This window comes from Scyliorhinus torazame, chromosome 17 (assembly GCF_047496885.1).
Source record: "Scyliorhinus torazame isolate Kashiwa2021f chromosome 17, sScyTor2.1, whole genome shotgun sequence".
Lineage (NCBI taxonomy): Eukaryota > Metazoa > Chordata > Chondrichthyes > Carcharhiniformes > Scyliorhinidae > Scyliorhinus > Scyliorhinus torazame.
This window is the reverse complement of record NC_092723.1, coordinates 164,160,330-164,187,773: the sequence shown is the minus strand read 5'-3', so window position 1 is coordinate 164,187,773 and position 27,444 is coordinate 164,160,330. Positions and strand designations below refer to the sequence as shown.

At 52.1% G+C, this 27,444-nt stretch overlaps 1 protein-coding gene across 1 annotated transcript in view; it reads right to left on the bottom strand.

The window, feature by feature from the left end:
• The window catches only part of fam20cb (FAM20C golgi associated secretory pathway kinase b), a 138,234-nt gene that overhangs the window by 47,169 nt on the left and 63,621 nt on the right, over nucleotides 1-27,444 (bottom strand). Inside the window, exon 3 of the mRNA XM_072481556.1 lies at nucleotides 24,833-24,911. Within this exon, the coding sequence (XP_072337657.1) occupies nucleotides 24,833-24,911 (79 nt within the window). The remainder of the gene's footprint in view (nucleotides 1-24,832; nucleotides 24,912-27,444) is intronic.

Below are 27,444 nucleotides of genomic sequence, written 5' to 3'. Positions count from 1 at the left end.
TGTCCCCCCAGGGCATCTGGGTGACCTCTGGCCTCAGACGACCCATCATCTGTATGGGTGCGCTCCATCACAACCAGTGCCATCTTGTTGGTTGGGATGAGTGTGTGTGGGGAGTGTAATGTGTATGTGCGGCTGCATCTTGTTATCCTCCCGAGTGTCAATCATGAATCCCGCACTGTTTCTCAATAGAATCGATTGTGTTCCACGTGGTGCCGATGCTAGCCCCTCCACAGTTGCTGAATCAATCCAGGTTTGGCACCAGTTTTTCTGTCGTGAAAGTCCACAAATTCTGCGATGGCGTCAACAGTCTCAGAATTGGAGAATCCAGCCCTTTTCCTTTGAGTTTGATTATTTAGAATCGTATAATCCATAGAATAGCTACAGTGCTGAAGCAGGTCATTTGCCCATTAAATCTGTACCAACTGTCTGAAAGAGCAACCTACCCAGGCCCACACCCCCACCCTATCCCCGTAACCCCACCTAAATTGCACATCTTTGGACACTAAGGGGCAATTTAGCACGGCCAATCCACCTAAGCTGGACATCTTTGGACTGTGGTAGCAAACGGAACACCCAGAGGAAACCCACTCAGACACGGGGAGAACGTGCAAACTCCACACAGCCACTCACCCAAGGCCGGAATCCAACCCAGGCCCTCCGATGTGAGGTAGCAGAGGTAACCACTGTGCCACCATGCCAGCCTATGTTTAATTTCCTTAGTTAACCACCAGTGGTGGTTTCACCCTTGGAATTTTTCTTTCTCATTTGGAATTTATCAATTGTGTGTTCTGAAATATCCCGTTAAATGTCCGCCACTGCATCTCTATTGACCTATACATTAACCTAATTTGCCAGTTCACATTAGCTAGTTATGCTTTCATGCTCACATAATTGCCCTTATTTAAGTTTAAAATACTAGTTTTGGACCCACTCTTCTCTCCTTCAAACTGGGTGTAAAATTCAGTCAGATTCTGATCACTGCTACCTAGGGATGCCTTCGCTATAAGGTTATCAATTAATCCTATGTCGTTGTACAATGCCAGGTTTAGTGTACTCTGTTCTCTGGTTTGTGCCATAACGTGCTGTTCTAAGAAACTATCCTGAAATCATGCTATGAATTCTCAATATAGACTTCCTTTGCCCATCTGATTTTCCCAGTCTATATGCAGATTACAAACCACTGTAATTATCACTGTGCCTTTCTAACAAGCTCACATTATTTCTTTCTTTATACCTGGGGCGCGATTCTCCGAAATGGAGACTAAGTGTTTGCACCGTTGTGAACGCTGTCGCGTTTCACTACGGCGCAAAATTGGCATGGGGACTACCGATTCTGGCCCCCATAGGGGGCCAGCACGGCGCTGGAGCGGTTCACGCCGCTCCAGCCTCCCTTCCCGGCGGCAAATGGGCACCACGCCAACCTGCGCGTGCGCAGTTGGGCCACGCATGCACGGGGGACTTCTTCAGCGCGCCGACCCCGACGCAACATGATGTGGGGATTCAGGGGCCGGCCGCGTAATAAAATAGGCCCGGGGGAGAGGCCGGCCCGCCGATCGGTGGGCCCCAATCACGGGCCAGACTCCATCAGAGGCACCCCCAGTGAAGGAGCACTTTTCCCCGCCCCAAAGGTCGCCCCCCGACCCTACGCGCAGAGTTCCCGCCGGCTGCGAGCAGGGGTGAACGGCGCTGGTGGGACTCTGCCTGTTCCGTGCGGCCGCTCGGCCCATCCGGGCCGGAGAATCGGTGGCCCGCGACCTGCGCCGCGCCAAACGCGCCGGCGCAAACTGTCTGCACCTCGGAGAATCGCGCGCCAGTGTCGGGGTGGCGTGGCGCGGTTGCGGCAATTCTCCGGTCCGGCGCGGGGCTGGAAGAATTGTGCCCCTGCTCTTTTGGTATGGTTACTGTTAGGAGGCCTGTGCTCCACTCCTACAAGTAACTTCTTACCTTTATCATTTCCAGCCAAACTCTTTCCACATCCCGGTTTCTTGAACTTAGGTCATCCCTCTCTAATGTGCAAATACGATCATTAATTCAGGTCCCAATGTATTGAATCCTGCAGCCATGTCTCTGTCACGGCTTTCAGATCAGTTACCAGTTCACCTATTTTATTTTGAATGTTGTGCGTATTCCAATTCAGAGCCTTTAATTTTGTCCGTTTATTATTTTTGAAACCTCTGGCTTTATCTGTTGATTTATCCTTTGATTTGTACCCACTGTACTGTCTGTCTCGTCCTGTCATGGTCTGTTTATCATCTCCCAAATTCATACCTTTCTCTCTTGCCTTGTCTCTACTCTTTTGTTTACGACATCTCCCCAAATTTGATCTCTTCACCCAACTATTTAGTTTAAACGCTTCTCTACATCCCTAGTTATGCAGCTCGCTAGAACACTGGTCCCAGTATGGTTCAGGTATAGTCCATCCAAATAGTACAGCCCGCATTTTCCCCAGTACTGGTGCCAATGTTCAATGAACTGGAAGCCACTTTGCCAAACCAGTCTTCCACACACGCGTTCATCTTTCTCATTTTATGTACCCTATGCCAATTTGCACGTGATTATGAACTTTGAGGTTCTGCTTTCTAATTTAGTGCCTAGCTCCTCATGCTCTCTATGCAGAACCTTTTACCCAGCTCTACCTATGGAATAATCTTTATTATTGTCACAAGTAGGCTTACATTAACACTGCAATGAAGTTACTGTGAAAAGCCCCTAGTCGCCAAACTCTGGCGCTTGTTCGGGTACACTGAGGGAGAATTCAGAATGTCCAATTCACCTAACAAGCACGTCTTTCGGAACTTGTGGGAGGAAACCGGAGCACCTGGAGGAAACCCATGCAGACACGGGAAGAATGTGCAGACTCAGCGGGAAAGGAGCCCGCGGCCCTGGCGCTGTGAAGCAACAGTGCTAACCACTGTATTACCATGTACCTAAATGGACCACAGCAACTGAAACCTTCCCCCACCCACTGCTAGTTCCTGTCCAGCTCTGAGCAGTTGTCCTGAACCCTGGCACCAAGCAGGCAACTCAGTTGTCTGGATTTCTGCTCTTTGCTGCAGAGAACAGTGTTTATCCCCCTCATTATACTGTCCCTCCTCCCATAATATTCCTTTTTGCTCTACCCCCCCCCCCCCCACTTGAATGGTTTCCTTTACGACTGTGCCATGGTTAGTTAGCTCATCAGCCTGCAGACTCCACTCTCAACCAAAATGCGGACAAACCCTCAAACTTATTGGACAATAGCATTCCTGTATTCCTGTGCTCTGGGTCCCTTTATCAGCCTCCCTCGCAGTCACACCCCCCTGTCCGTAACCACTGACCAAATCAGAAGACCCAATCCTAAGCAGTGTGATTGCTCCTGGTACAAAGCGCCCAGGTAACTTTCCCCCTGTGTTGCGGAGTCTACAGCTCAGTCTCCAGCTCAATGACTCTGATCCGAAGCTCCTCTTGCTCCTCTGCAAACACTTGATGCAGACGCGTTTTCCCTGGACCACACTGGCATCCAGGAGCTCCCTCATGCTACAGCTTTGATACATCGCCTGTCCCCCATCCTTAATGTGTTTTAATTAATTACATAATTATAGTATTCACTTATTTCTTTTCCTTCTGAACATATTTTATCAACTTTACCACCAGTTTGCATACTGTTTTAAACCTTAGAGCTGGGACAGACCATAACCACTCATGAGATATTCACCAAACAGCTAGCTCCTTTCCCTGGAGTAGAGGCAGAACCAATTCTTACAGGGTTAAAAAGATAGAAAAAGCAAAAGGAAACACACTCCCCCACTCATCAACGACCCCACTCACCAAACCCCCGCACTCACCAAACCCCCGCACTCACCAAACCCCCCCCCACTCACCAAACCCCCTCACTCACCAAAACCTCACACTCACCAAACCCCCCCACTCACCAAACCCCCGCACTCACCAAACCCCCCCCCACTCGCCAAACCCCCTCACTCACCAAAACCTCACACTCACCAAACCCCCTCACTCACCAAAACCTCACACTCACCAAACCCCCGCACTCACCAAACCCCCGCACTCACCAAACCCCCCCCACTCACCAAACCCCCTCACTCACCAAACCTCACACTCACCAAACCCCCCCACTCACCAAACCCTCCCACTCACCAAACCCCCGCACTCACCAAACCCCCGCACTCACCAAAACCTCACACTCACCAAACCCCCCCCACTCACCAAACCCCCCCCACTCACCAAACCCCCGCACTCACCAACCCCCCCCCCCACTCACCAAACCCCCTCACTCACCAAAAGCTCACACTCACCAAACCCTCCCACTCACCAAACCCCCCCCACTCACCAAACGCCCCCACTCACCAAACCCCCGCACTCACCAAACCCCCCCCCCACTCACCAAACCCCCTCACTCACCAAAACCTCACACTCACCAAACCCTCCCACTCACCAAACGCCCCCACTCATCAAACCCCTCCCCCACTCACCAAACCCCCTCACTCACCAAACGCCCCCACTCATCAAACCCCCGCACTCACCAAACCCCCCCCACTCACCAAACCCTCTCACTCACCAAAACCTCACACTCACCAAACCCTCCCACTCACCAAACCCCCCCCACTCACCAAACGCCCCCACTCACCAAATCCCCCCCACTCACCAAACCCTCCCACTCACCAAACCCCCCCACTCACCAAACCCCCCCACTCACCAAACCCTCCCACTCACCAACCCCCCCCCACTCACCAAACGCCCCCACTCACCAAACCCCCCCCACTCACCAAACCCTCCCACTCACCAAACCCCCCCACTCACCAAACCCCCCACTCACCAAACCCTCCCACTCACCAAACCCCCCCCACTCACCAAACACCCCCCCACTCACCAACCCCCCCCACTCACCAAACCCTCCCACTCACCAAACCCCCCCACTCACCAAACCCCCCCACTCACCAAACCCTCCCACTCACCAAACCCCCCCACTCACCAAACACCCCCCCACTCACCAACCCCCCCCCACTCACCAAACCCCCCCACTCACCAAAACCTCCCACTCACCAAACCCCCCCCACTCACCAAACCCCCCCACTCACCAACCCCCCCCCACTCACCAAACCCCCCCCACTCACCAAACCCCCCCCACTCACCAAACCCTCCCACTCACCAAACCCCCCCCCCCACTCACCAAACCCCCCCCTCACTCACCAAACCCTCCCACTCACCAAACCCCCCCACTCACCAAACCCCCCCAATCACACCCCGCCCCCCCAATCACCAAACTCCCGGGTACGCACGCAGTTCCAAAGTTGCGCTCCTTCGCTTTGCTACACTGAAGAACCCTGAATTTTTGGTAAACCGAACTGGAATACGGGAAAGTAGATTCAAACGATTAGCTAATTAACTACAAGCTCTCGCAGCAGAATGCATTTACCCTGCCTTAGGCTGTAAGAAAGAAGGAAACTTAGTCTTCTTACGCAGCACTTTCCAGGTACTGCTAATGACAGACTCAACAAGATTAAGAACCAATTTAACGCAATCCTTAATTTCCTTAGTTAGTCACATTGATGTACCCTCCTCATAGAGGGCGTCATTCTCCGACCCCCCGCCGGGTCGGAGAATGGCCGTTGGCCGCCGTGAATCCCGCCCCCGCCGGTTGCCGAAGTCTCCGGTACCGGAGATTGGGCGGGAATCGGGCCGCGTCGGTTGGCGGGACACCCTGCTCAAATCTCCGGCCCGGATGGGCCGAAGTCCCGCTCAGAAATTGCCTGTCCCGCCGGCGTAAATCAAAGCTGGTATTTACCGGCGGGACCAGGCGGCGTGGGCGGGCTCCGGGGTCCTGGGGGGGGGCGCGGGGCGATCTGACCCCGGGGGGTGCCCCCACGGTGGCCTGGCCCGCGATCGGGGCCCACCGATCCGCGGGCGGGCCTGTGCCGTGGGGGCACTCTTTCCCTTCCACCTCCGCCACGGCCTCCACCATGGCGGAGGCGGAAGAGGCTCTCCCCACTGCGCATGCGCGGGAAACTGTCGACGGCCGCTGACGCTCCCGCGCATGCGCTGCATTTCCGCGCCAGCTGGCGGGGCAACAAACGCCATTTCCGCCAGCTGGCGGGGCAACAAACGCCATTTCCACCAGCTGGCGGGGCGAAATCCCTCCGGCACCGGCCTAGCCCCTCAATGTTGGGGCTCGGCCCCCAAAGATGCGGAGCATTCCGCACCTTTGGGCCGGCGGGATGCCCGTCTGATTGGCGCCGTTTTTGGCGCCAGTCGGCGGACATCGCGCCGTTGGGGGAGAATTTCGCCCCTCACCTCAATCGGGGTGAGAAATTTTATCATGTTATGATCACTGTTGCTGAGAGCCTCCTTTACTATGAGGCCATTAATCAATTGCCTTGAATTGCACAGTACCAGGTTTAAAATAGCCTGCTTCCTGGTTGACACGAGAACATACTGCTCTAAGAAACTGTCCCAAATACACTCCATTAACTCATCCTCCAAGCTACCTTTGCCAATCTGATTCATCCAATCTACACAAAGATTATAATCACTCATGATTATTGCACTACTTTTATTACAAGCCCAATTATTTCTTCCTGTATGGCAGGCATTGTCAAACTCAGGGGCGCGACCCGCGGGTGGGTCACGGGCGGGTGTTGGGAGGGTCGCGGAGCTTCCGATTGCACAAATCCACGCGCAACAGCCGCAGCAACCGGGTTTAATAATGCCGGCTGCGGGCGGCCTTCAAAATGGCCAGGGACAGATAAAAGAAATTTGGGCGCACTCCGCATGCGTGCCAGATCATCAGCGCGCATGCGCAAAACTATGCGTATGCGCACCGATGATCGGACACGCATACGCAGTGCGGCCACATTTTTTTTTATATGGTCACAGCCTTTTTTTTTCCAAGTTCGGGGGGGACAAAGGGACAAAAGGGACTATCGGGGCCAAAGGGACCCAAAACCATTTTCTCCATTTGGCCAGCAACAAACAAGGTAAGAGAAAATGGTGAGTCGCACAGGTCGGCCGGCGTGGGCCGCAAACGTCGGCCGGCGTGGGTTGCGAAGGTCAGCCGGCGTGGGTCGCGAAGGTCGGCCGGCGTGGGCCGCAAACGTCGGCCGGCGTGGGTCGCACAGGTCGGCCGGCGTGGGCCGCAAACATCGGCCGGCGTGGGTCGCGAAGGTCGGCCGGCGTGGGCCGCAAACGTCGGCCGGCGTGGGTCGCGAAGGTCGGCCGGTTGGTAAAAATGCGTCCCCGGAAAAAAATGTTTGAAAAACACTGCTGTATGGTCTGTTCTGCAGTGTAGCCACTGTTAGGGGAGAGCTATAAATGACTCACACAAGTGATTTCTTACAGTTGCTATTTCTTATCTCTACCCAAACTGATTTTATATCTTGATCTTCTGAACTAAGATACTCTTTTACTATTGTACTAATATCATCCTTAATTAACAGAGCTACCCCTTTCTATTGCACTATAGGACTCACAGGACACATCCAAGCACAGTTCAGGTAAAGGCTATTCCAATGACACAGTTCCCACTTTCCCCAGTACTGGTGCCAGTGCTCCATAAATCGCAACTCATTTCTCCCACACCAATCTTTTAGCTAAGTGTTCAACTCTCCGGTTTTATTTTCCCTATACTAATTCATTGATTCCGGTCGTAATCCAGAGATCATTAACTTTGTGGTTTTACTTTTTAATGTAGCCCTCAGCTGCTCATAATCCCTGAGCTCAACCTCTTTCCTATTTCGACATAGGCCACTGGACCTTGACAACTGGAGCCTCCCCCTCCAACTGCAGTTCCTCTCCAGCCAACTCCAGTTCCTCTATAGTAAGAAGGCCATGCCATCTTCATTGTGTTTAATTTAACAAATGAAGTTTAGAAATAACACCCAAAGATTATCTATAGTTATGTCAAGTGATTTGACTAGTTAAGCTGTTAATTTAATGCAATCTCATGGGAAAGATTCTCCACTCACGCGCCGGTTGGGAGAATCGCCTGGGCCGCCAAAATTTCCCGGGACGCCGGTCCAACGCCTTCCCGCGATTCTCCCAAGCGGCGGGAACGGCCCCGTCGAGTTCCGCGGGCTGCAGGCCGGAGAATCGCCGGAGACACCCAAAATGGCGATTCTCCGGCACCCCCGCTATTCTCAGGCCCGGATGGGCCGAGCGGCCAGGCCAAAACGGCGGGTTCCCCCCCGGCGCCGTCCACACTTGGTCGCTGCCGTCGGGAACAGCGCGGGAACGCTGGGGGGGCGGCCTACGGGGGGGGAGGGGGGATCCTGCACCGGGGGGTACCTCAAATGTGGCATGGCCCATGATCGGTGCCCACCGATCGTCGGGTCGTCCTCTCTGTAGGAGGACCTCCTTCCTTCCGCGGCCCCCCAATATCCGTCCGCCATCTTCTTGCGGGGCGGACTCAGAGAGGGCGGCAACGACGCATGCGCGGGTGACGCCAGTTATGCGGCGCCGGCCGCGTCATCTATGCGACGCTGCCTTTACGCGGCGACAAGGCCTGGCACGTGTAGATGAGGCGGCCCCGATCCTAGCCCATTGTCGGGGCCTGAATCGTTCAGGATCGGGGCCGTTTCGCGCCGTCGTGAACTTCGACGGCGTTCACGACGGCGCGGCCAATTCGGCGCGGGAGTGGAGAATCCCGCCCCCTATATTTAGATGAGATGAAATTCTACACAGCACCACTCGTTAAAGGAACCAGTCCAAATTAGCTGCCTAATTAACCAAAAATGGCTGCCTCGCCTGGAAGGATCTGTCTTATATAAAAGCAACTTACAGCGGATGTTGGAATCTGAAACAAAAACAGAAAATGCTGGACACTCTCAGCAGGTCTGACGCGATCTGTGGAGAAGGAACGGAGCTAATGTTTTGAGTCTGGATGACTCTTGGTCAAAGGGATCTTTCTTATCCCTGACTACAACTGAAATGAAACAAACAGTAATTTGTAGTTAAATGTCAAATGCAAACCAGATATTTTAGAAGGAGATTAACCCTTCAAATTCAATCACTCATCAAATTCCAAAGTTCACTGTATCCAGCTGCACTCAGTGATGAGTTGCTCTCTTCGTGCGTGCTGCCATCTTGGCTCTGATCCAACAGTCTAGAGGTATCAGATTTGATGGGCTTTGTTTGTCCTCTGTATGACTGAGTGACGAACTATAGTATTGGTGAATATTGGTCTCTTTATTTAAGGAAAGATGTTGAAAGTAGTTCAGGGAAGATTTACTGGACTAATACCAGGAATGGGCAAGTTGTCTTATTGGGAAAGGCTGGAGAGGTTAGGTTTGTATCCACTAGAGTTTCGAAGAGCAAGACGCAACTTGATCAAAACCTTTAAGATCCTGAGGGGTATTGACAGGGTGGAGGTGGAGAGGTTCCGTGGGATTCTCCAGCCATTCGCTGGGGGTGGACTTCTATCTCCCTGCCGCTTGTCAGTGTGATTTCCCACGTCACCATGAAACTGGATTCCTTAGGCAGGGTGTCCCCTTTTTACAGAGGTCCCTGAGGGGGTCTCTCTATTACAGGGCTCCCTGTGGGGGGTCCCCCTATTACACGGATCCCAGTTTGGTTGTGGGGAGGAGGGTTTGTTCGAGGATGCACGGGCAGGCAGTGCATTGTTGGGGCGCTGAGGCCCTTGGGTGGTCTCTACCAGTGTGACCCACCGCGAGGTCCACCACGTAGGGCCACGCTGGTAAAAAGCACGTGATCCACGTCCAGGTGGTTTCTCAATGGGGTCGGGAGAAACACGGAAGGTTGGGACATAGGGCGCCGGGCCCGTTAAATAGATCCGCCGGCACTTATCGTGGACCTCTTTCACGCCGTAAGCGGGGGGGGGTCAGAGCACAGGGCGCCGATCCCGATTTTCCCCCCCACGCCCGATTCTCCATCACATCGGGGAACGCATTCCGTGCATCCCGGGATGGAGAATCCCGCCCTCTGTATTTCTGATATTGGTTGAGGGCTATATATCAGGCCAGGCACTGTGGAGGACTCACCTGCTCCTCTTTGAAATGGTACCCTGGGATCTCAAGTCCAAAGGAAAGGGGCAGATGGGCCTTAAATTAACATTGTGTCTAAATGATGGCATCTCCAACAGCACAGCACTGCAGCATTAGCGTCATTCTTTGTGCTCAGGTCTCTGCTGTGGGGCTCACACCCACAATCTTCTGACTCAGAGGGGAGAGGGGCAGACCATTTAGGACTGAGATGAGGAGAAATGTCTTCAGTCAGAGGGTGGTGAGCCAGAGGAATTCTCTACCACAGAAGGCTGTGCAGGCAGAATCTCTGAATATATTTCAGAAGGAAATAAATAGATTTCTAGGTTCTGAAGGTGTCAAAGGCGATGGGGAGAGTTTGGGGGTATGGCATTGAGATAGACGATCAGCCGCGGTCATGTTGAATTCAGGGCCTACCCCTGCTCCCATTTCTATGTTGCTACCTCCCCTGAGCCGCAAAGGCTTAGAGTGCATGTGAAGCATAGTCAGAATGTCTGTGATTCTTTACCTCATGGCCCAGAATCAAACAAATTTCCGTCAGAAATGATCGTCGGAAACCTGGGTGCAGTGAGACGAAAATTCTGAGCCTTCTCCACGACCAAAGATACCACTAAACAGGCTCGGTTTGTACTCTGCGAGCTGGCCTCCTCCTAAGAGCACACCGCTGGTTATAAATGGGCAATTTGAACTGAACAAATCCCATCACATTGCCAGGCATTTTGCATAATTTAATTGAATTGCTGAGAATAAATGCCTATTATGTTGCACCAGACAATTGGAAGCTGCCATTTATCAAATGCTATAGCTTAATTAAAGTGCTGTTTAATCCACCAAAGAGATAACATTTTAGCAAAGTTACGCTCTATGCTTTCTTTCAATGCATCAACTTTGTTTTAATGTGATTGCCTGCAAAGGATGATTGTAATAACCATGATAGCTGACCACAGCCACCAGCTGGAAGTCCAGGCCTAGCTGAGGCCATCAGCTTCTGCTCGCAAAGCTCCGAGTTACTACCACACAGCATTTCTCCACTGTGTCAGGACTCCCGGTGATAACCTTTCACCTATTGCAGGGGAGGTGGTACTAGTATGAAGTTTGTCAGATTATTTGTAAAACGGGGGAATATGCACATACGGATTAGGAGCAGGAGTAGGCCCCTCGAGCCTGCCCCGCCATTCAATATGATTGTGACTGATCTGATTGCAAACTTAACCCCACATTTCTGTCTCCCCCAATAACCTTTCGCCCCCTTGCTTACCTCTGCCCTGAAAATATTCTAGCACTGTGTTTCCATCGCCTTTGAGGAAGAGAACGTCACAGACAGTCTGAGAGAAAAAGATTCTGTCCTAAATGGTGAGAGATTGCAGGACTCTGACCCCTAGTTCTAGATTCTCCCACAAGAAGGAAACATCCTCCCTGTCAAGACCCCTCAGGATCTTATGTGTTTCAATCAAGTCACCTCTTACTCTTCTCAACTCCAGCGGATACAAGCTTAGTCTGTCCCAACCGTTCCTCATGAGACAACCCATCCATTCCAGGCATTAGTCGAGTAAACCTTCTCTGAATTGCGGCCAGCATATTTACGTCTTTCCTTAAGTAAGGAGACCAATACTGTACACAGTACTCCAAATGTGGTCTCACCAATGCTCCCGTACAACTGAAGTGTACAGGGGGCTCGAGTGGTAACCTTTCCCACCTTTTATCGAACAGTGCAGAGTTCAATCGTTACTGCATCCTGTCCCTGTGTGTGATTCACAGATGGGTGTTAGGTGGGGTTACTGGGTTATGGGGATAGGGTGGAGGTGTGGGCTTGGGTAGGGTGCTCTTTCCAAGAGCCGGACTCGATGGGCCGAATGGTCTCCTTCTGCACTGTAAATTCTATGATTCTATGATTTAATGACCAACGGCAATGCTATCACCTGCTTATTCTTGACTGTAGTTTAAAGTTTTGAGATGATAAGCAGATCATTGATGCTTCTCATAGTACTGAACAGGGGCGAAATTCTCCGGTATCGGCGCGATGTCCGCCGACTGGCGCCAAAAACGGCGCAAATCAGTCGGGCATCGCGCCGCCCCAAAGGTGCGGAATCGTCCACATCTTGGGGGGCCGAGCCCTAACGTTGAGGGGCTAGGCCCGCGCCAGACTGATTTCCGCCCCGCCTGCTGGCGGAAGTGCCCCGCCAGCTGGCGTGGAAATGACACTGCCGGGCGGCGCATGCGCGGGAGCATTAGCGGCAGCTGACGGCACCCCGCGCATGCGCAGTGGAGGGAGTCTCTTCCGCCTCCGCCATGGTGGAGACTGTGGCGAAGGCGGAAGGAAAAGAGTGCCCCCACGGCACAGGCCCGCCCGCGGATCGGTGGGCCCCGATCGCGGGCCAGGCCACCGTGGGGGCACCCCCTGGGGCCAGATCGGCCCGCGCCCCCCCCCCCCAGGACCCCGGAGCCCGCCTGCGCTGCCTTGTCCCGCCGGTAAGAGAGGTGGTTTAATCCACGCCGGCAGGACAGGCATCCTAGCGGCCGGATAATCGCGGGTGGGGGGAGGGCCGCCAACCGGCGCGGCGCGATTCCTGCCCCCGCCGAATATCCGGTGCCGGAGAATTCGACAACCGGCGGGGGCGGGATTCACGCCAGCCCCCGGCGATTCTCCGACCTGGCGGGGGGTCGGAGAATCTCGCCCCCGATGTCCATATTCAACATCATTTAAGGATTTTGCAAATTAGTGATTAACTCCCCTCTTGAAGTTTGCTACAGATTGACAACACCCCCAGCAGATCAGGTAAGCAGCCATCCAAGCATGAAGCAAGCCAGTGGGTGCAAGTCGGCTGTTTGACCAGAATGGGGTTGACCACCACAGCCAAGATCAGTCCTGTAGGAGTCATTCAAGGACCAGACACTCACCTGAACTCCTCTTCACCCTCTCCCTCCTACTCCATTTGGCCCACCCTCATTCAGAAGCCACCTCTCAATACCGACCATTGCCACCCATGACCAGAGGATGAGAGGAAGTGGGTAATCGTTGACATGTCTGGATCTGTACTCTCTCCAGCTGTGCCTACACTACACTACATTACATCAGGGTCAAGAGCCCTGTCTCATTCCCCTCCCTCAACAGGGGTGATGATGGCGGGAGGGGAGGGGGAACAGAGTGGAATGGTGCTGAAGCAAGTGGCCCCAGGCTGTGACCAGCCAGCCCAGCACAGATCAGTGTTTCTTTACCCTGTGAGTTTCTAATATCTGATCCAATGCCAAATCAAAAAAAACACTCATTTCCTGAGTGCCCTCCAGACATCTCAAACTGTTTTATAGCCACTAACGTATTTTTTGAAGTATAGACCCTGTTGTTATGTCGGGAACATGGCAACCGATTTACACTCAGCGAACTCCCACACACAGCAATGACCAGGTAATCTGTGTTTGTGATGTTGATTGAAGGAGAGGGATTGGCACAAAAGAACCTGGGAGAGCTCTGCTGTTCCCGTTCAAGAAAGCAGCAAGGACTCTTTTATATTGGCCCTGAGAGGGCAGATGGGACCTCGATTCCACATCCCATCTCATGACGCCAGTGCAGAACCCCCTCCGTGCCACACCGGGAATGTCAGCCCCGACTGTTGTGTTCAAGTCTCCAGACTGGGCTTGAACCCACCACCTCCTGACTCACAGGATGGAGTTGTGCACTGAACCGCAGCTGACACTGCTAACTGCTGCCTGCAGAGCCACTGGGCAATCCGCAAGCTATTTCCACACCCTTCTTCCAAAAATTAGTAACACGTGGTGCAAATGGTGAGTACTTTTGAAAGATCTAAAAGTGCCAAGAATAATGAAATGCTGGTTGAAATATTCATTGGAAGCTGTTGAGTTAGTTGTTCGCTCTGAATTGTGATTACAGATTGATGGAAAATATATCCCTTTATATTTATTTTTAAAAATTGAACATCCAGAAATATAGGACGCGATTCTCCACTCCCACGCCGGTTGGGAGAATCGCCTGGGCCGCCAAAATTTCCGGGGACACCGGTCCGATGCCCTCCCCAAGCGGTGGGAACGGCCCGGTCGGGTTTCGTGGGCCGCAGGCCGGAGAATCGCCGGAGACACGGAAAATGACGATTCTCCGACACCCCCACTATTCTGAGGCCCAGATGGGCCGAGCGGCCAGGCCAAAACGGCGGGTTCCCCCCGGCGCCGCCCACACCTGGTCGCTGCAGTCGTGGGCGGTGCGTGAACGCTGGGGGGGGCGGCCTGTGGGGGGGCGAGGGGGGATCCTGCACCGGGCTTTACCTGGAATGTGGGGTGGCCCGCGATCGGTGCCCACCGATCGTGGGGCCGTCCTCTCCGAAGGAGGACCTCCTTCCTTCCGCGGCCCCGCAAGATCCGTCCCCCATCTTCTTGCGGGGCGGACTTAGAGAGGACGGCAAACATGCATGCGTGGGTTGGCGCCGGCCAACCCGCGCATGCGCGGATGACGCTCGTTATGCGGCGCCGGCCGCATCATCTATGCGGCGGCGCTTTTACGCGGGCAACAAGGCCTGGCGCGTGTAGATGATGCGGCCCCGATCCTGGTCCATTGTCAGGGCCTGAATCGGTTGGGACCGGGGCCCTTCCGCGCCGTCGTGAACCTCAACGGCGTTCACGATGGCGCGGCCACTTCGGCGTGGGGGTGGAGAATCGCGCCCATAGAAGTTAAATATCTGGGGCGAGATTCTCCGACCCGGCGTGAATCCCGCCCCCGCCGGTTGCCGAATTCTCCACCACCGGATATTTGGCGGGGGCGGGAATCGCGCCACGCCGGTTGGCGGGCCCCCCCTCGCGATTCTCCGGCCCGGATAGGCCAAAGTCCCGCCGCTAAAATGCCTGTCCCGCCGGTGTAGATTCAACCACCTACCTTACCGGCGGGACAAAGCGGCGCGGGCGGGCTCCTGGGGGGGGGCGCAGGGCGATCTGGCCCCGGGGGGTGCCCACACGGTGGCCTGGGCCGCGATCGGGGCCCACCAATCCGCGGGCGGGCCTGTGCCGTGGGGGCACTCTTTTCCTTCCGCCTTCGCCACGGTCTCCACCATGGCGGAGGCGGAAGAGACTCCCTCCACTGCGCATGCGCGGGAATGCCGTCAGCGACCGCTGACGCTCCCGCGCATGCGCCACCCGGAGATGTCATTTCCACGCCAGCTGGTGGGGCACCAAAGGCCTTTTCCGCCAGCTGGCGGGGCGGAAATTCGTCCGGCGCGGGCCTAGCCCCTTAATGTTGGGGCTCGGCCCCCAAAGGTGCGGAGCATTCCGCACCTTTGGGGCGGCGCGATGCCCGACTGATTTGCGCCGTTTTGGGCGCCAGTCGGCGGACATTGCGCCGTTTCCTGAGAATTTCGCCCAGAATCCGTACAACGCAGAAGGAGTCTATTCTGCCCATCTAGTCTGCACCAACCCTCTGAAACAACGCCCCACCTAGGTCCACCCCACCACCCTAACCCCACCTAACCTGCACATCCCTGGGCACTAAGGGGCAATTCAACATGACCAAGCCACCTAACCTGTACATCTTTGGACTGTGGGAGGAAACCGGAGCACCCGGAGGGAACACACACAGATACGGGGAGAAAGTGCAAACTCCACACGGACAGTCACCCGAGGATGGGATTGAACCCAGGTCCTGGCCGCTGTAATGCAGCAGTGCTAACCACTGTGCCGCTGTGCTGCCCTACATTACTAACATTGCGAGCTATGCGTGTTGTTTGCGGATTTCAAAGTTGCATGCTTTCCATCAAAGAACATCTGGAAAATAATGGTCAGGCTCTTTTATCATAGACCACAGAACAAAACTCTGCTCTTTGTATCTAAATTTACACCAAGTCCCATTCAGTCCTTTTCTCGCTGGCAATGGCCTCCCAGTCCAGCAATGTCTGCTTATGTTCAAGCTGCCTCGCAGCTTCCTATCTCTGTAACTCCCTCCAGACCTTTTCCAATCGCTGTGCTCATTCAATTCTGGCCTCCACGCAAATCCCTGATTCCCTTCGCTCCATCCTTGACAGCTCTGCCTTCAGCTGCCTGGGCCCCAAGCTCTGGAATTCCATCCATAAACCTCTCCCCCTCAGAGTGTTCCCTAAATCTTTACCTATTGGATCAGGCGTTTGGCCACATGTCCTAATATTTGTTACGTGACTCGTTGTCACATTTATCTGATTGTTCCTCTGTGAAATGCCTTGGGATGTTTTTTCTATATTAATCATGCTATATACACAAGGTGTTGTTGCTGCATGTAGGTTTGAAGCAATTGTGCTCCAGGTGACCTCAAAGGGGAAGGCTCCTCTCTGGGCTTTGTGCAATGATGACTTACTGACAGATTTAGTATGAAATGAATTTAACAGGTATCAGCTAGAAATTGTACAGAGTGCCACACCATGTACCATATTAGATGCGGTCTATGCCAGAGAGCCATTGCCATTGGTTGGGAGTTTGCTCTATTTAAATCAGTGGGTGAACAACAGGTGGTACAGGGCACCATGATTCCCTGCAAGTGTTCGATTGGGAATCCGCATCCTTGCAGGTTCAGCGTTTGGTTATGCACTGATGTTAAGCTTGTGGAGGCCAGACCAAAAATAAAGGCCCAAGGGGTGTCTGAAATGAAATGGAGAAAGGCCACTTGCTTCAGAGGGACTCCTTCCACCTTCCTGTAGTGTCAGGCCTGAGAACTGACTATACAATCAGGGTGGGGCCCTGGCTTCAAACTCAGGCTTGAATTACAGTAGAACTGCAATACGAGTGCAATGGGGAACCATTCCACAGCAGGGGTGGCACAGTGGTCAGCACTGCTGCCTCACATCGCCAGAGGCCCGGGTTTGATTCTGGCCTAGGATATCTGGCTGTGTGGCGTTTGCACATTCTCCAGTGTCTGTGTGGGTGTTCTCCGGGTGGTCGGGTTTCCTCCCAACAATGTGCAGGTTAGGTGGATTGGCCGTGCTAAATTGCCCCTTAGTGTCCAAACATGTGCAGGTTAGGTGGGGTTACGGGGCTAGGGCAGGCGTGTGACCCTCTTTGGGCGGGTTGGTGCAGGCTCGTTGGGCCGAATGGTCTCCGTCTATACTGCGGGGGTTCTTTTAGTTCTATGCTGTGTGGCAGCAGGCTTGACTGGCCAAATAGCCTACACTGGCTCCTGTTCTATTCTTAAGTTATTCAGTGCATTCACCAGTAGCCACATGTAGCTAATTAGGATTCCAGTTGCAGCTAAACTGATCCTTAATTATTAGATACAAATGACAATAGACATGATTGTTAAGTCTTTGAACCCCATCCCCATTCACATAAGGTACAATCGTGGACTTTAACCTTCTCTTGTGTTTCGTTTTTGATAAAACCGTAAGACAAAAAGCAGAGTGTGTGAAGGTCTTCTGATCACTGTGGGTGCTCGACTTAGTTGCCGAATGCTGGCTGATGTTTGCAGTGTAAATATCTGTGTGAAGTACATTTACTTGGATTGTGTGTGCGCATATAAAGGGCGGGAATCTCTGTCCAGCGACGCCGGAATTGCGAATCACGATCGAGCGGAGAATCACGCTTCAGCTGAAAATCATGGTCACGCGCCGGGCGCCCAATGGAACTCCATATTCCGGTACCTTGATAGCGGCATGAATGTGTTCCACCCCCCCCACCCCGGTGTAAAACGGGTGCAATGAAGCCCAATTTCTAGGCGGCAATATCGTGCGCCCCAAGGACCCCTGAATAACGTTCTCTGAGTTCGGAGCAGGCCTTTTTTCAGGCACCAGGGGTGGCCAGCTAAAACAGACACGAGGGGCCTAATGCCTCTTTCAGGATCCCTCTGGGAAATTGGACTGTCGCGAGCGGAACAAGCCAGGTTGTCCACGCTGCAGGTGCTCCTTCCCAACCACTGAACAGGGAATAAAATGATTCTTTTGCTTCAATTCACGGAGAGCCGGGATTATCTGGAGTGCTCCTCCGTGCAGTGTAGCTCTCCCGGCGGCAGTGGGTGCGCTCCAAATTGAGGGACTCTGCTCGATAGGCAAGCAGCCCGCACTTGCAAAAATGGTGGCCGAGCGATCTGCGGCAACTCGCCCAAGTGATCAAAATGAGACCTGAGGCTCAATTTCAGGCTGGCTTCAGGCCTGAGCAGCCCTGCTGCTTGGCCCATTTTACCTGCAATGTCCCCTAACAGTAGGGGGCCATATGAATCAGTACTAGAGAAACATAAAAGAATCGCCTCAATTCCAAATACTAATGACGTTAGGCAGAAAACGAATTTTAACAAAAATATAAATTTAGAGTACCCAATTCATTTTTTCCAATTAAAGGGCAATTTAGCGTGGCCAATCCACCTAGCCTGCACATCTTTTGGGGTTGTGGGGGCGAAACCCAAGCAAACACGGGGAGAATATGTAAACTCCACACGGACAGTGACCCAGAGCCGGGATCGAACCTGGGATCTCGGCGCCGTGAGGCAGCAGGGCTAACCCACTGCGCCACCGTGCCGACCCAGAAAACTAATTTTAACGTGGGCTTGAGTGGTGTCAAAATATTGGCCCAAGCACCTTAAGAGTTAAGATTTCGAGACATTATTTGCAATGCTTTGGCACCTTGCCACTCTAACCCTTGGGGCACCTGACTTACAGCAGGATCTTTTATATCTGAGAGTGTTGTTCCAGAACAAAACATCATCGTGTCACAAAAGGGTCTACGCTGTAATTAGACCGTAGCTCAATTAGCTGAGTGCAGTTTCACGGAGACAGATTTCAAGCAAGATATGAAAGGACTCTCCAGATTTTGTGCCCTTCCATTGCCTGGACTGAACGTGACACTGTTAAAGAACATACTGGGCGCGATTCTCCACTCCCACGCGGTTGGGAGAATCGCCTGGGCCGCCAAAAGTTCCAGGGACGCCGGTCCGACGCCCTCCCGCGATTCTCCCAAGCGGCGGGAACGGCCCCGTCAAGTTTCGCGGGCCACAGGCCGGAGAATCTCCGGAGACACCGAAAATGGCGATTCTCTGGCACCCCCGCTATTCTGAGGCCCGGATGGGCCGAGAGGCCAGGCCAAAACGGCGGGTTCCCCCCCGGCGCCGCCCACACCTGGTCACTGCAGTCGTGAGCGGTGCGTGAACGCTGGGGGGGGGGGGCGGCCTGTGGGGGGGGGGGGGGGAGATCCTGCACCGGGCTTTACCTGGAATGTGGGGTGGCCCGCGATCGGTGCCCACTGATCGTCGGGCCGTCCCCTCTGAAGGAGGACCTCCTTCTTTCCGCGGCCCCGCAAGATCCGTCCCCCATCTTCTTGCGGGGCGGACTTAGAGAGGACGGCAACCACACATGCGCGGATGACGCCTGTTATGCGGCGCCGGCTGCGTCATCTATGTGGCGCCGCTTTTACGCGGGCGACAAGGCCTGGCGCGTGTAGATGACGCGGCCCCGATCCTGGCCCATTGTCAGGGCCTGAATCGGTCGGGACCGGGGCCGTTCCGCGCCGTGGTGAACCTCGACGGCGTTCACGACGGCGCGGCCACTTCGGCGTGGGAGTGGAGAATCCCACCTACTGTCTCTCTCAGTTATCGTCTGCTTTTTCCGCTATGCCTGCTGGTTGTAAGCCGTGGCCCTGGGTTCTATTTGTGTAAACAGATGGGCTATTGTAACCATCTTTAGTCAATTTGGACCTATCTCCCACTGTGAGCTCTGGGCATGGAGTCAGTGGTTTCTGTGGTTCAGTGGGTAACACTCTCACCCCTAACATCAGAAGTTTGTGGATCAGTTTCCAGTCCAGAGACTTGAATGTAAAATCTAGACCAACACTCCCCTCGAGTACTGTGCTTATTCCATTATCGCCAGTGACTGATAACCTGTGTTAACATTAAAGTACACGATGGCCTAAATATGAAGGTCAATGGGGGGTAGTTGCAAAAGCTTTGCTCGTTGCAGGTCTGGAACAGCTAGCCTTCATTTTCACACTCGCAGGAGCAGTTTTAGGAGTAATGGCCGCTGATCGCTGCCCTGTATACCCCCTAATGACAGAGCACCAGATGGAAAACCTTCAATTCAGGTGAACATGAGACCATTGTATTAAAGCAGAGAGAGGCATAACTTGGACTCCAGCCAAGTGGAGGATGAGGACGTAACGGAGGGAAGTGAATTGTGGCAAAGTTAACAGAAACAAAGGAAACAAAATGATCTGAGACTCGAGCCAAGTCACAGGGCTAGTCTGTGCTTGTACTGGAATGCCAGGCGCATCCAGAATACGATGCTTCAGTTCGAGGTGCATGTATCAACTGGAACATGTAATATTATAGATCGAGATGCATGCACCAACTGGAACATGTAATATTATAGATCAGTCTAGGTGAGAATTCATTCCATATTCAAGAAAATAAGGGGGGGGGGAAGAGAACTTGCATTTATATGGCACTTTTCATGATCTAGCGATGTCTCAGAGTGCCTAATGGCCAGAAAAGTACTTCTTGACGAGTTGTCACTGTTGTAATGTTGGAAAGCGAGGCAGCCAGGTTGCGCACAGCAGGATCCCACAATACACAACATGATTACGACTGGGTGATCTGTTTCCATGATGTTCGTTGATGGTTCAATTTTGGCCAGGTCAGCGGAGAGAAATCTCCTGCGCTTCTTTGAAATAGTGGCATGGAATTGGTTCTTTGTGCCCCGAGAGGACAGATAGATCCTCACTTATCTAAATGATGCCATCTCTAGACAGTGCAGAACTCCATCGGTATTGTCCTGGGCGTGTCAGTCTATACTTTGTGGCCAGGTGTTTGGAGCGGGACTTGGACCCTACACAGCCTTTAAACACAACAGTCACAGCGTTACCCACTGAACTGTGGCTGATGCGAGCAGCAAGTGCTTAGGCTAAGCTGTCCATTTGAGCACAGTACCAAGTTCTGGCCACCAAGGAACCGGGACAGCATTCAAGCCCCGGAGCTGGGGCAGAACAGAGCAGAGTCATGAAACTGTGTCAGTGTTAAGAGGAAGAACCAGTGGAAATTGGGCTTTTTGAGTTTTGAAGGGCAGGCCTCTAAGAAGGGCCCTCACAGTACTGTGAAAAATAACAGTACAGGGAGAGTTCAATCTGAAGTGTTACATCAAGGAAGTAGCAGTAAGCTGAGGGCACAAGTTCAAATTGGTGAATGCCAAACAAAGAACAGAGGTCAGGGTTATTCTTTCTCATGTAAACCACACTCGCTGCATGGAACAGAGGATCTGGTAAGGTAATGCAGGCCAAAATCCTGTTATCATTTGCGGACAGTTGGATATTGAAATGGAGGGAAGTATGGGGACTATAGAACTTGAAACAGGTGCACACATTTCCCAGGGGAATTGTCAAAATGAGTCAGGATGATTATTAGGCCTGAATGTTCCTGCACAAACCTGCCTATTGTTCTGAACAAGCCATCATTTTAAGTTGAATTTGTACATATATTTGGGTGTTAAGAAAGGTAAAAATGGTTTAGTTTCATTTCGGTTTTGTTTATGAACCTTGGTGCCTCGGTGTCTGGATAGTTTTGTGACCGAAAGGTTTCAGGTTTTTTTTTGGTTTGTGTGTATATATACATTTTCAATGAGGTGTTACATTCCCGAAGTCAAAGCGGTGGGTTAAAAGGGATCGTAGGTTCAGTGATTCTGAAATTAAAACACTAAGTAAAAAAGCTTCACTGTTGCCTAGCAATAGTGATCCAGGGCCAGGCACAGAAAAGACAGGAGATGAGAGGGAACGTTCAGTGTGTGTATTAGAGAGGGAAGACCGAGATTTCAGCGTCACTGAGAAGGAGAAAAACTACAAGGCTAGTGGGACAGTGGTTAACTGAATAACCAGCTATGGGACTCAGTAACGGGATCAGTTTAGCAAAGGTGCTACTTAAAGGCTGAGTTTACGGAACTTGTTCACTCTATAGTCGAAGAAAAAGTGAGTTTAGCATGCGGTTTTCGGGTGTCTCACGGAAAGATAAGGAGCTGGATTCTCTGGTCCCCGATACTGAAATCATGTTCGGTGGCGGGGTGGAGAATCTGTTTTGGCTCCAAAATCGGGACCGGTGCTTGTTTTCCAATTCTCCGTCCCCCCCCCGAAAATCGGCGTACTCGTGGAGTAGGCAGAATTCCTGACGGCGTGGGACTCTTAGTCCTGCCGTTAGCCGACGCCGAAACCAGGGTGTACAATCGGGCGGGGAATAGCATGCAACATCAAAATGGCTGTAGGCGTCAGTTTGATTCTCTGGTGCCTCGAAAACGGTGTCAATGCGATGCACGCCCCAGGTACTGTAAACACCGTTTGCATATCATTCGTGGGCCCACCCGCGATTCTCTGCCTCCAATGGGCCGAGTTCCCGATGGAACAGTCCACGTGTGCTCTCAAAAATCGTGAACCTGGCATGGTGGCTGCTGAGAGAGAGGGCGTACGGACACTATCCAGCACTGCTGTACTTCGCCGACAGTCGTGCCACTGGCGGAGGGGTGGGGGCTTCTGCCTGGGCTGGGGGAATAGTAGGGGGTGGCCAGGAGGTGGGCTGTGGGGTCGGGGTGGGTGGGTATCCAACACCATTACCGCAGCCGGCAAGGCCATGTGGCTCTGCATGCCGTTGACAGCCCGCTTTAAACCTGGTGCCCTTGGTTGTAAAGGTGGGTGCCCTCTGGCCCCAGCTGACCCATCAGCTGTATTGGTGCCCCAGCACAACCTGTCCCATCTTTTTGGCTTTGATAAGTGTGTGTATGGAGGGGGGGGGGGCGGGCGGGGCGGGGGTATGTTTATACGCGGCTGCAGCTTGTCAGCCCTGCGAGTGTCAAGCACGGACCCGGCGAATCCCGAATTGTTTTTCATGGGAATCAATGGTGCTCCTTGCGGCACCGGTGCTAGCCCCACACCGGTAGTGGAATTGGTGCAGGTGTGGGGCCAATTTTCCTGTTGTAAAAGTCCACGGATTCTCCGTTGGCAGAAACGGAGAATCCAGCCCAAAAGTTGGTGAGAAGCATCAAGTGAATGCTCAAGAATTCATTTGAATAAAACCATGTACAATTGTGCCGGTCCCAAGCAAGAAGCCTTTGTGTTAAGCTAGTGCCAACTCTATGTCTGTAAAGATATTGCTGGGGTAAAGGAATAGTGGAGATTTGAATCATCTTCTTGTGTTTGTATTGAGATCTTTTTTGTCTGGTGTAATAAAGTTCACTTTTCTTATTTTAATAAATATTTTATTCTTTGTATTAAATGTTTGCCAGCAGTCTCCTGTGAATTTGTTCAGTAACTTACCTCTGCAAAATAGAAAAAGTTCGGCGGGGGGGATTCTCCCAGCACTAAATGTTTGCTCACATCCTGCCAGACTTCACTGCTACAGATAGTGGATGTCTTTCCCCTTTGTCCACCTGTATTGACATGGTGGTGAGAGGGGTGAATCTCAGGATTCAAGCTGACTCCTGACTCAGTACTGCCCATGCACAGTGAGATAGGCATGAGGGAGGTGACAGATGGATTTCAGCAGCCAGTGGATGGGAAACATTCAGGATGAGAGGTAGACGATCTTGTCACTGGCCGTAACTTCCGTCTCCTAACTCCTCCAAATTCCAGAAAGCCTCATCCCAGGGCCTCCAACACTCAACAGTGCGAAGTGGAAATAAAGCATACACATTAGGACCAGGAATAGGCCGCTCAGCCCTTTGAGCCTGCTCCACCATTCAATAAGATCATGGTTGACCTGATTGTCACCTCCTGCCTACTTCTGATAACCTTTCACCCCATTGCTTGTCAAGGATTTATCTCCCGCTGCCTTGAAAACATTCAGGGACTCTGCTTCCACTGCCGCTTGAGGAAGGGAGTCCCAAAAGCTCATGACCCTCTAAGAGGCAACAAGCCTCCCCGAACAGGTGTCGGAATGTGGCGACTAGGGGCTTTTCACAGTAACTTCATTTGAAGCCTACTTGTGACAATAAGCGATTTTCAATTTTTTCATTTTCAAATGACCAACATTTAAATTTTACAGTGACCCCTAGTTCTAGATTCTCCCATAAGAAGAAACATCCTCTCCATACACAGACCCCTCGGGATCTTAAAGGTTTCAATCAAGTCGCCTCTTACTCTTTCAAATTCCAGTAGATACAAGCCAAGCCAGGCCAACATTTCCTCATAAGACAATCCGCCCAATCCAGGTATTAGTTCAGTAAACAATTTCTGAACTGCTTCCAAAGCATTTACATGCATCCTTAATGAAGGCCTGCCATCTTAAACTTGCCCCTTGCCTGAGGTGTGATGATCCTCAGGTTAAATCACCACCTGTCACCTCTCCCCCTCAAAGGGGAAGGAAGACATTGGTCAGCTGGGACTATGGCCTGAGGAGCTCCTTCTGTGGGCTCAGTGTCAAATTTGGTTTGATGATTCTGCTGTGAAGCATATTGGAGTTTGCACTTTCTCCCCGTGTCTACATGGGTTACCTCCGGGTGCTCCGGTTTCCTCCCACAGTCCAAAGACGTGCAGGTTAGGTGGATTGTCCATGCTAACTTGCCCTTAGTGTCCAAAAGGTTAGGTGGGGTTGCTGGGTTATGGGGATAGGGTGAGGAGAGTGCTCTTTCCAAGGGCCGGTGCAGACTTGATGGGCTGAATGGCCTCCTTCTGCACAGTCGGGATCCTATGATCTATGAACATATCGCTATGTGAACGCTGCTAGGTAAATGCCGTTGTTGTTAAGGAACAAGCTGTTCAAACAAATTGAAACTCCAAGACCATAAAATAATTGTTGGTCATAATGATTGGAAGATCATCGGAATGTGTCGTGACATCAAAGGAATATGTTTTTACTGTTAATTCACATACATAGACTAGTGCAACCACTGGTCAAAGAAGTGAACAAGATAGTTGAGAAACATACTCACTTCATTGGTTTAAAGAGTGCCTGCCCATAGTTCTGGAAAGACATGATGAGTTTTAGCTGCGTACCTCCAGATTTCATCGCTGTGAGAAAAACACAGGTGGTTAAGTCATTAATACGCAATGTGTATTTTAATCAAATCACCTCCTCATTTGAAGGATTAACCTTTTCTTTCATTGGTTAAACGACACAATATAAGAACAGGAGCAGGCCATTCAACCTCTCGAACCTATGCCACCTTCCATGGTTAATCTATTTCTCAAATTGCATTTGCCCGCCTTTGCTCCATGTCCCTGACTCACCCACCAAGCGAAAATCTATTCATCTCAGTCTCCGACATTTCCATTGACCCAAAGGTACATGGCCTTCAGGCGGGAGAAAGGCTGACAGACTCTTAATGCCATAAATTGTCTGGCTGTAATGTTGAGATTGTGGTGTTTTATTCCTGATTTCCCGCACGTGAGGAAATAGCTTCTCTGTACCCACCCTGGCCAGCATGCAAAGTGTTGGTTCAAATTGCATCAAATGTATATAACCCTTCAGGCCATGTTCCAAATTGGAAATGACTCAATTTATTTCTCTTTTGCTTGTCAAGCTGTTCCGTGGAGAATCTGGCATTGTTCTCCTTTGAGCAGGCTGATTAGCGGGTGATTTAACATTGAGATGATCAAAATTATTAAGGGCTTTGAGACAGCGAATGAGGGGGAAACCTAACCTGGTAAAAGAGACAGCAACCGGACGACACAGATTCAAGGTGATTGGCAAAAGGACTGGAGGGAAAGTGAGAAGTTTCTTTTAAGGCCGTTGGTTGTGATCTGGGGTGGACTGCCTGAAAGGGCGGTGGAAGCAGATTTAATAATCGCGTGCGAGAGGGAATTACTTATATTTGACTTTTTTTCATACAATTTACAATGCAGAAGGAGGCCATTCGGCCCATCGAGTCTGCACTGGTCCTTGGAAAGAGCATTCGACTTAAGCCCACAGCTCCACCCTATCCCTGCAACCCCACCTAAACGTTTTGGACACTGAGGGGCAATTTCGCGTGGCCAATCCACCTAAGCTGCACATCTTTGGACTGTGGGAGGAAACCGGAACACCCGGAGGAAACCCACGCAGACACGGAGAGGGAGCACAAACTCCACACAGACAGTCACCCGAGGCCGGAATTGAACCCAGGTCCCTGGAGCAGTGAGGCGGCAGTGCTAACCACTGCTGAATGGGCTCCTTATGTGCGGTATGATTCTAACCCTGTGCCAGTGGGATGCTGTTCACCTCTGACACAGCCTCAACATGGTTAGTAGTTCCCGTTGAAGGCAACTATCCAGTTGCTTACACTATGTGGATGGGAACAGGTCAAAATTGAGGCCTGTATGTGTTCGTGGCCATGCCTTCAGGCATTCTGTCACAAAATCAACTCATTACCATTACGTTCGAGTATAATGATTCTTTGTTACCAACCGGGTCCAAGCACAAATGAAACTCTTGTTTGCTAAACATGACTGGCCGGTGCAGCCTTACGTCATCGTGGTGACCGAGGGCATGGAGAACAGCAATCAGCGAGTAAGGGCTGACATGGAGAGGAGGGCAGCCCAGTGGTGCCAGGGACCCGAGTTCGATTCTGGCCCGTGGTCTGTCTGTACGGAGTCTGCATGTTCTCCCCGTGTCTGCACGTGTTTCCGCCGGGTGCTCCAGTTTCCTCCCACAGTCCAAAGATGTGCAGGTTACGTGGATGGCCTACAATAAATTGCCCCTTAGTTTGTCGGTGTGTGTGTGTGTGTGTGAGTGTGGCTATGCTTTCTGCCCTTCAAGCTATAAGGAGAAAGCTATGAGGACACATTTCTTCAGCCAGAGAGTAGCGAATCTGTGGAATTCGCTGCCACAGAAAGTAGTTTAGGCCAAAACGTTGTGTAATTTCAAGAAGGAATTCGATTTGGCTCTTGGACTAAATGGATCAAGTCATAGGGGGGAAGGCGGGATCAGGGTATTGAACTTGATGATCAGCCATGATCATAATGAATGGCGAAGCAGGGTCGAAGGGCTGAATGGCCTCCTCCTGCTTCTATTTTCTCTGTTTCTATAAGCCCCTGGCGACAGACCAGTCACTTGTTCCAGAAATAATTACAAACAGATGTAAATCTGACCTATGCACCGTCAAGATGCGGGAAGGTTGAGAGGAGTACATGAAGCAGGGATGCTTCCGTTACTCTATCATCTGGAAATAAATTCAGTTACGTGTTCCTTAGCCATCCTCCTTATCCCTTCCTTATTCTGGATGTCCCCCAATTCTCTCCCTGAGGAAACTCAAGTTGCCATAGTCCCAGATGCCCATGGGCTGCTATCCCCTTTGACGGGGAGAGTTGATTGTGGTGATTTAACCTGAGGGTCACCACACCTCAGGCGAGGGGGCAAGGTTGAGAAGGCGGAGCTTTCATGAATAACCTCAGCCGGTACGGAAATTGAACCCGCGCTCTTGGCCTTGTTGTGCATCCCAAACCAGCTGTCCAGCCAACTGAGCTAAACCGGCCTCCAAGTCAGGCTCAACGAGGCCGGTAAATCCCGGCCTTCATTCCTGACCTCTGCGGCAGAATGTTTTGCACTAAGAAGTAGAAGGAGCCC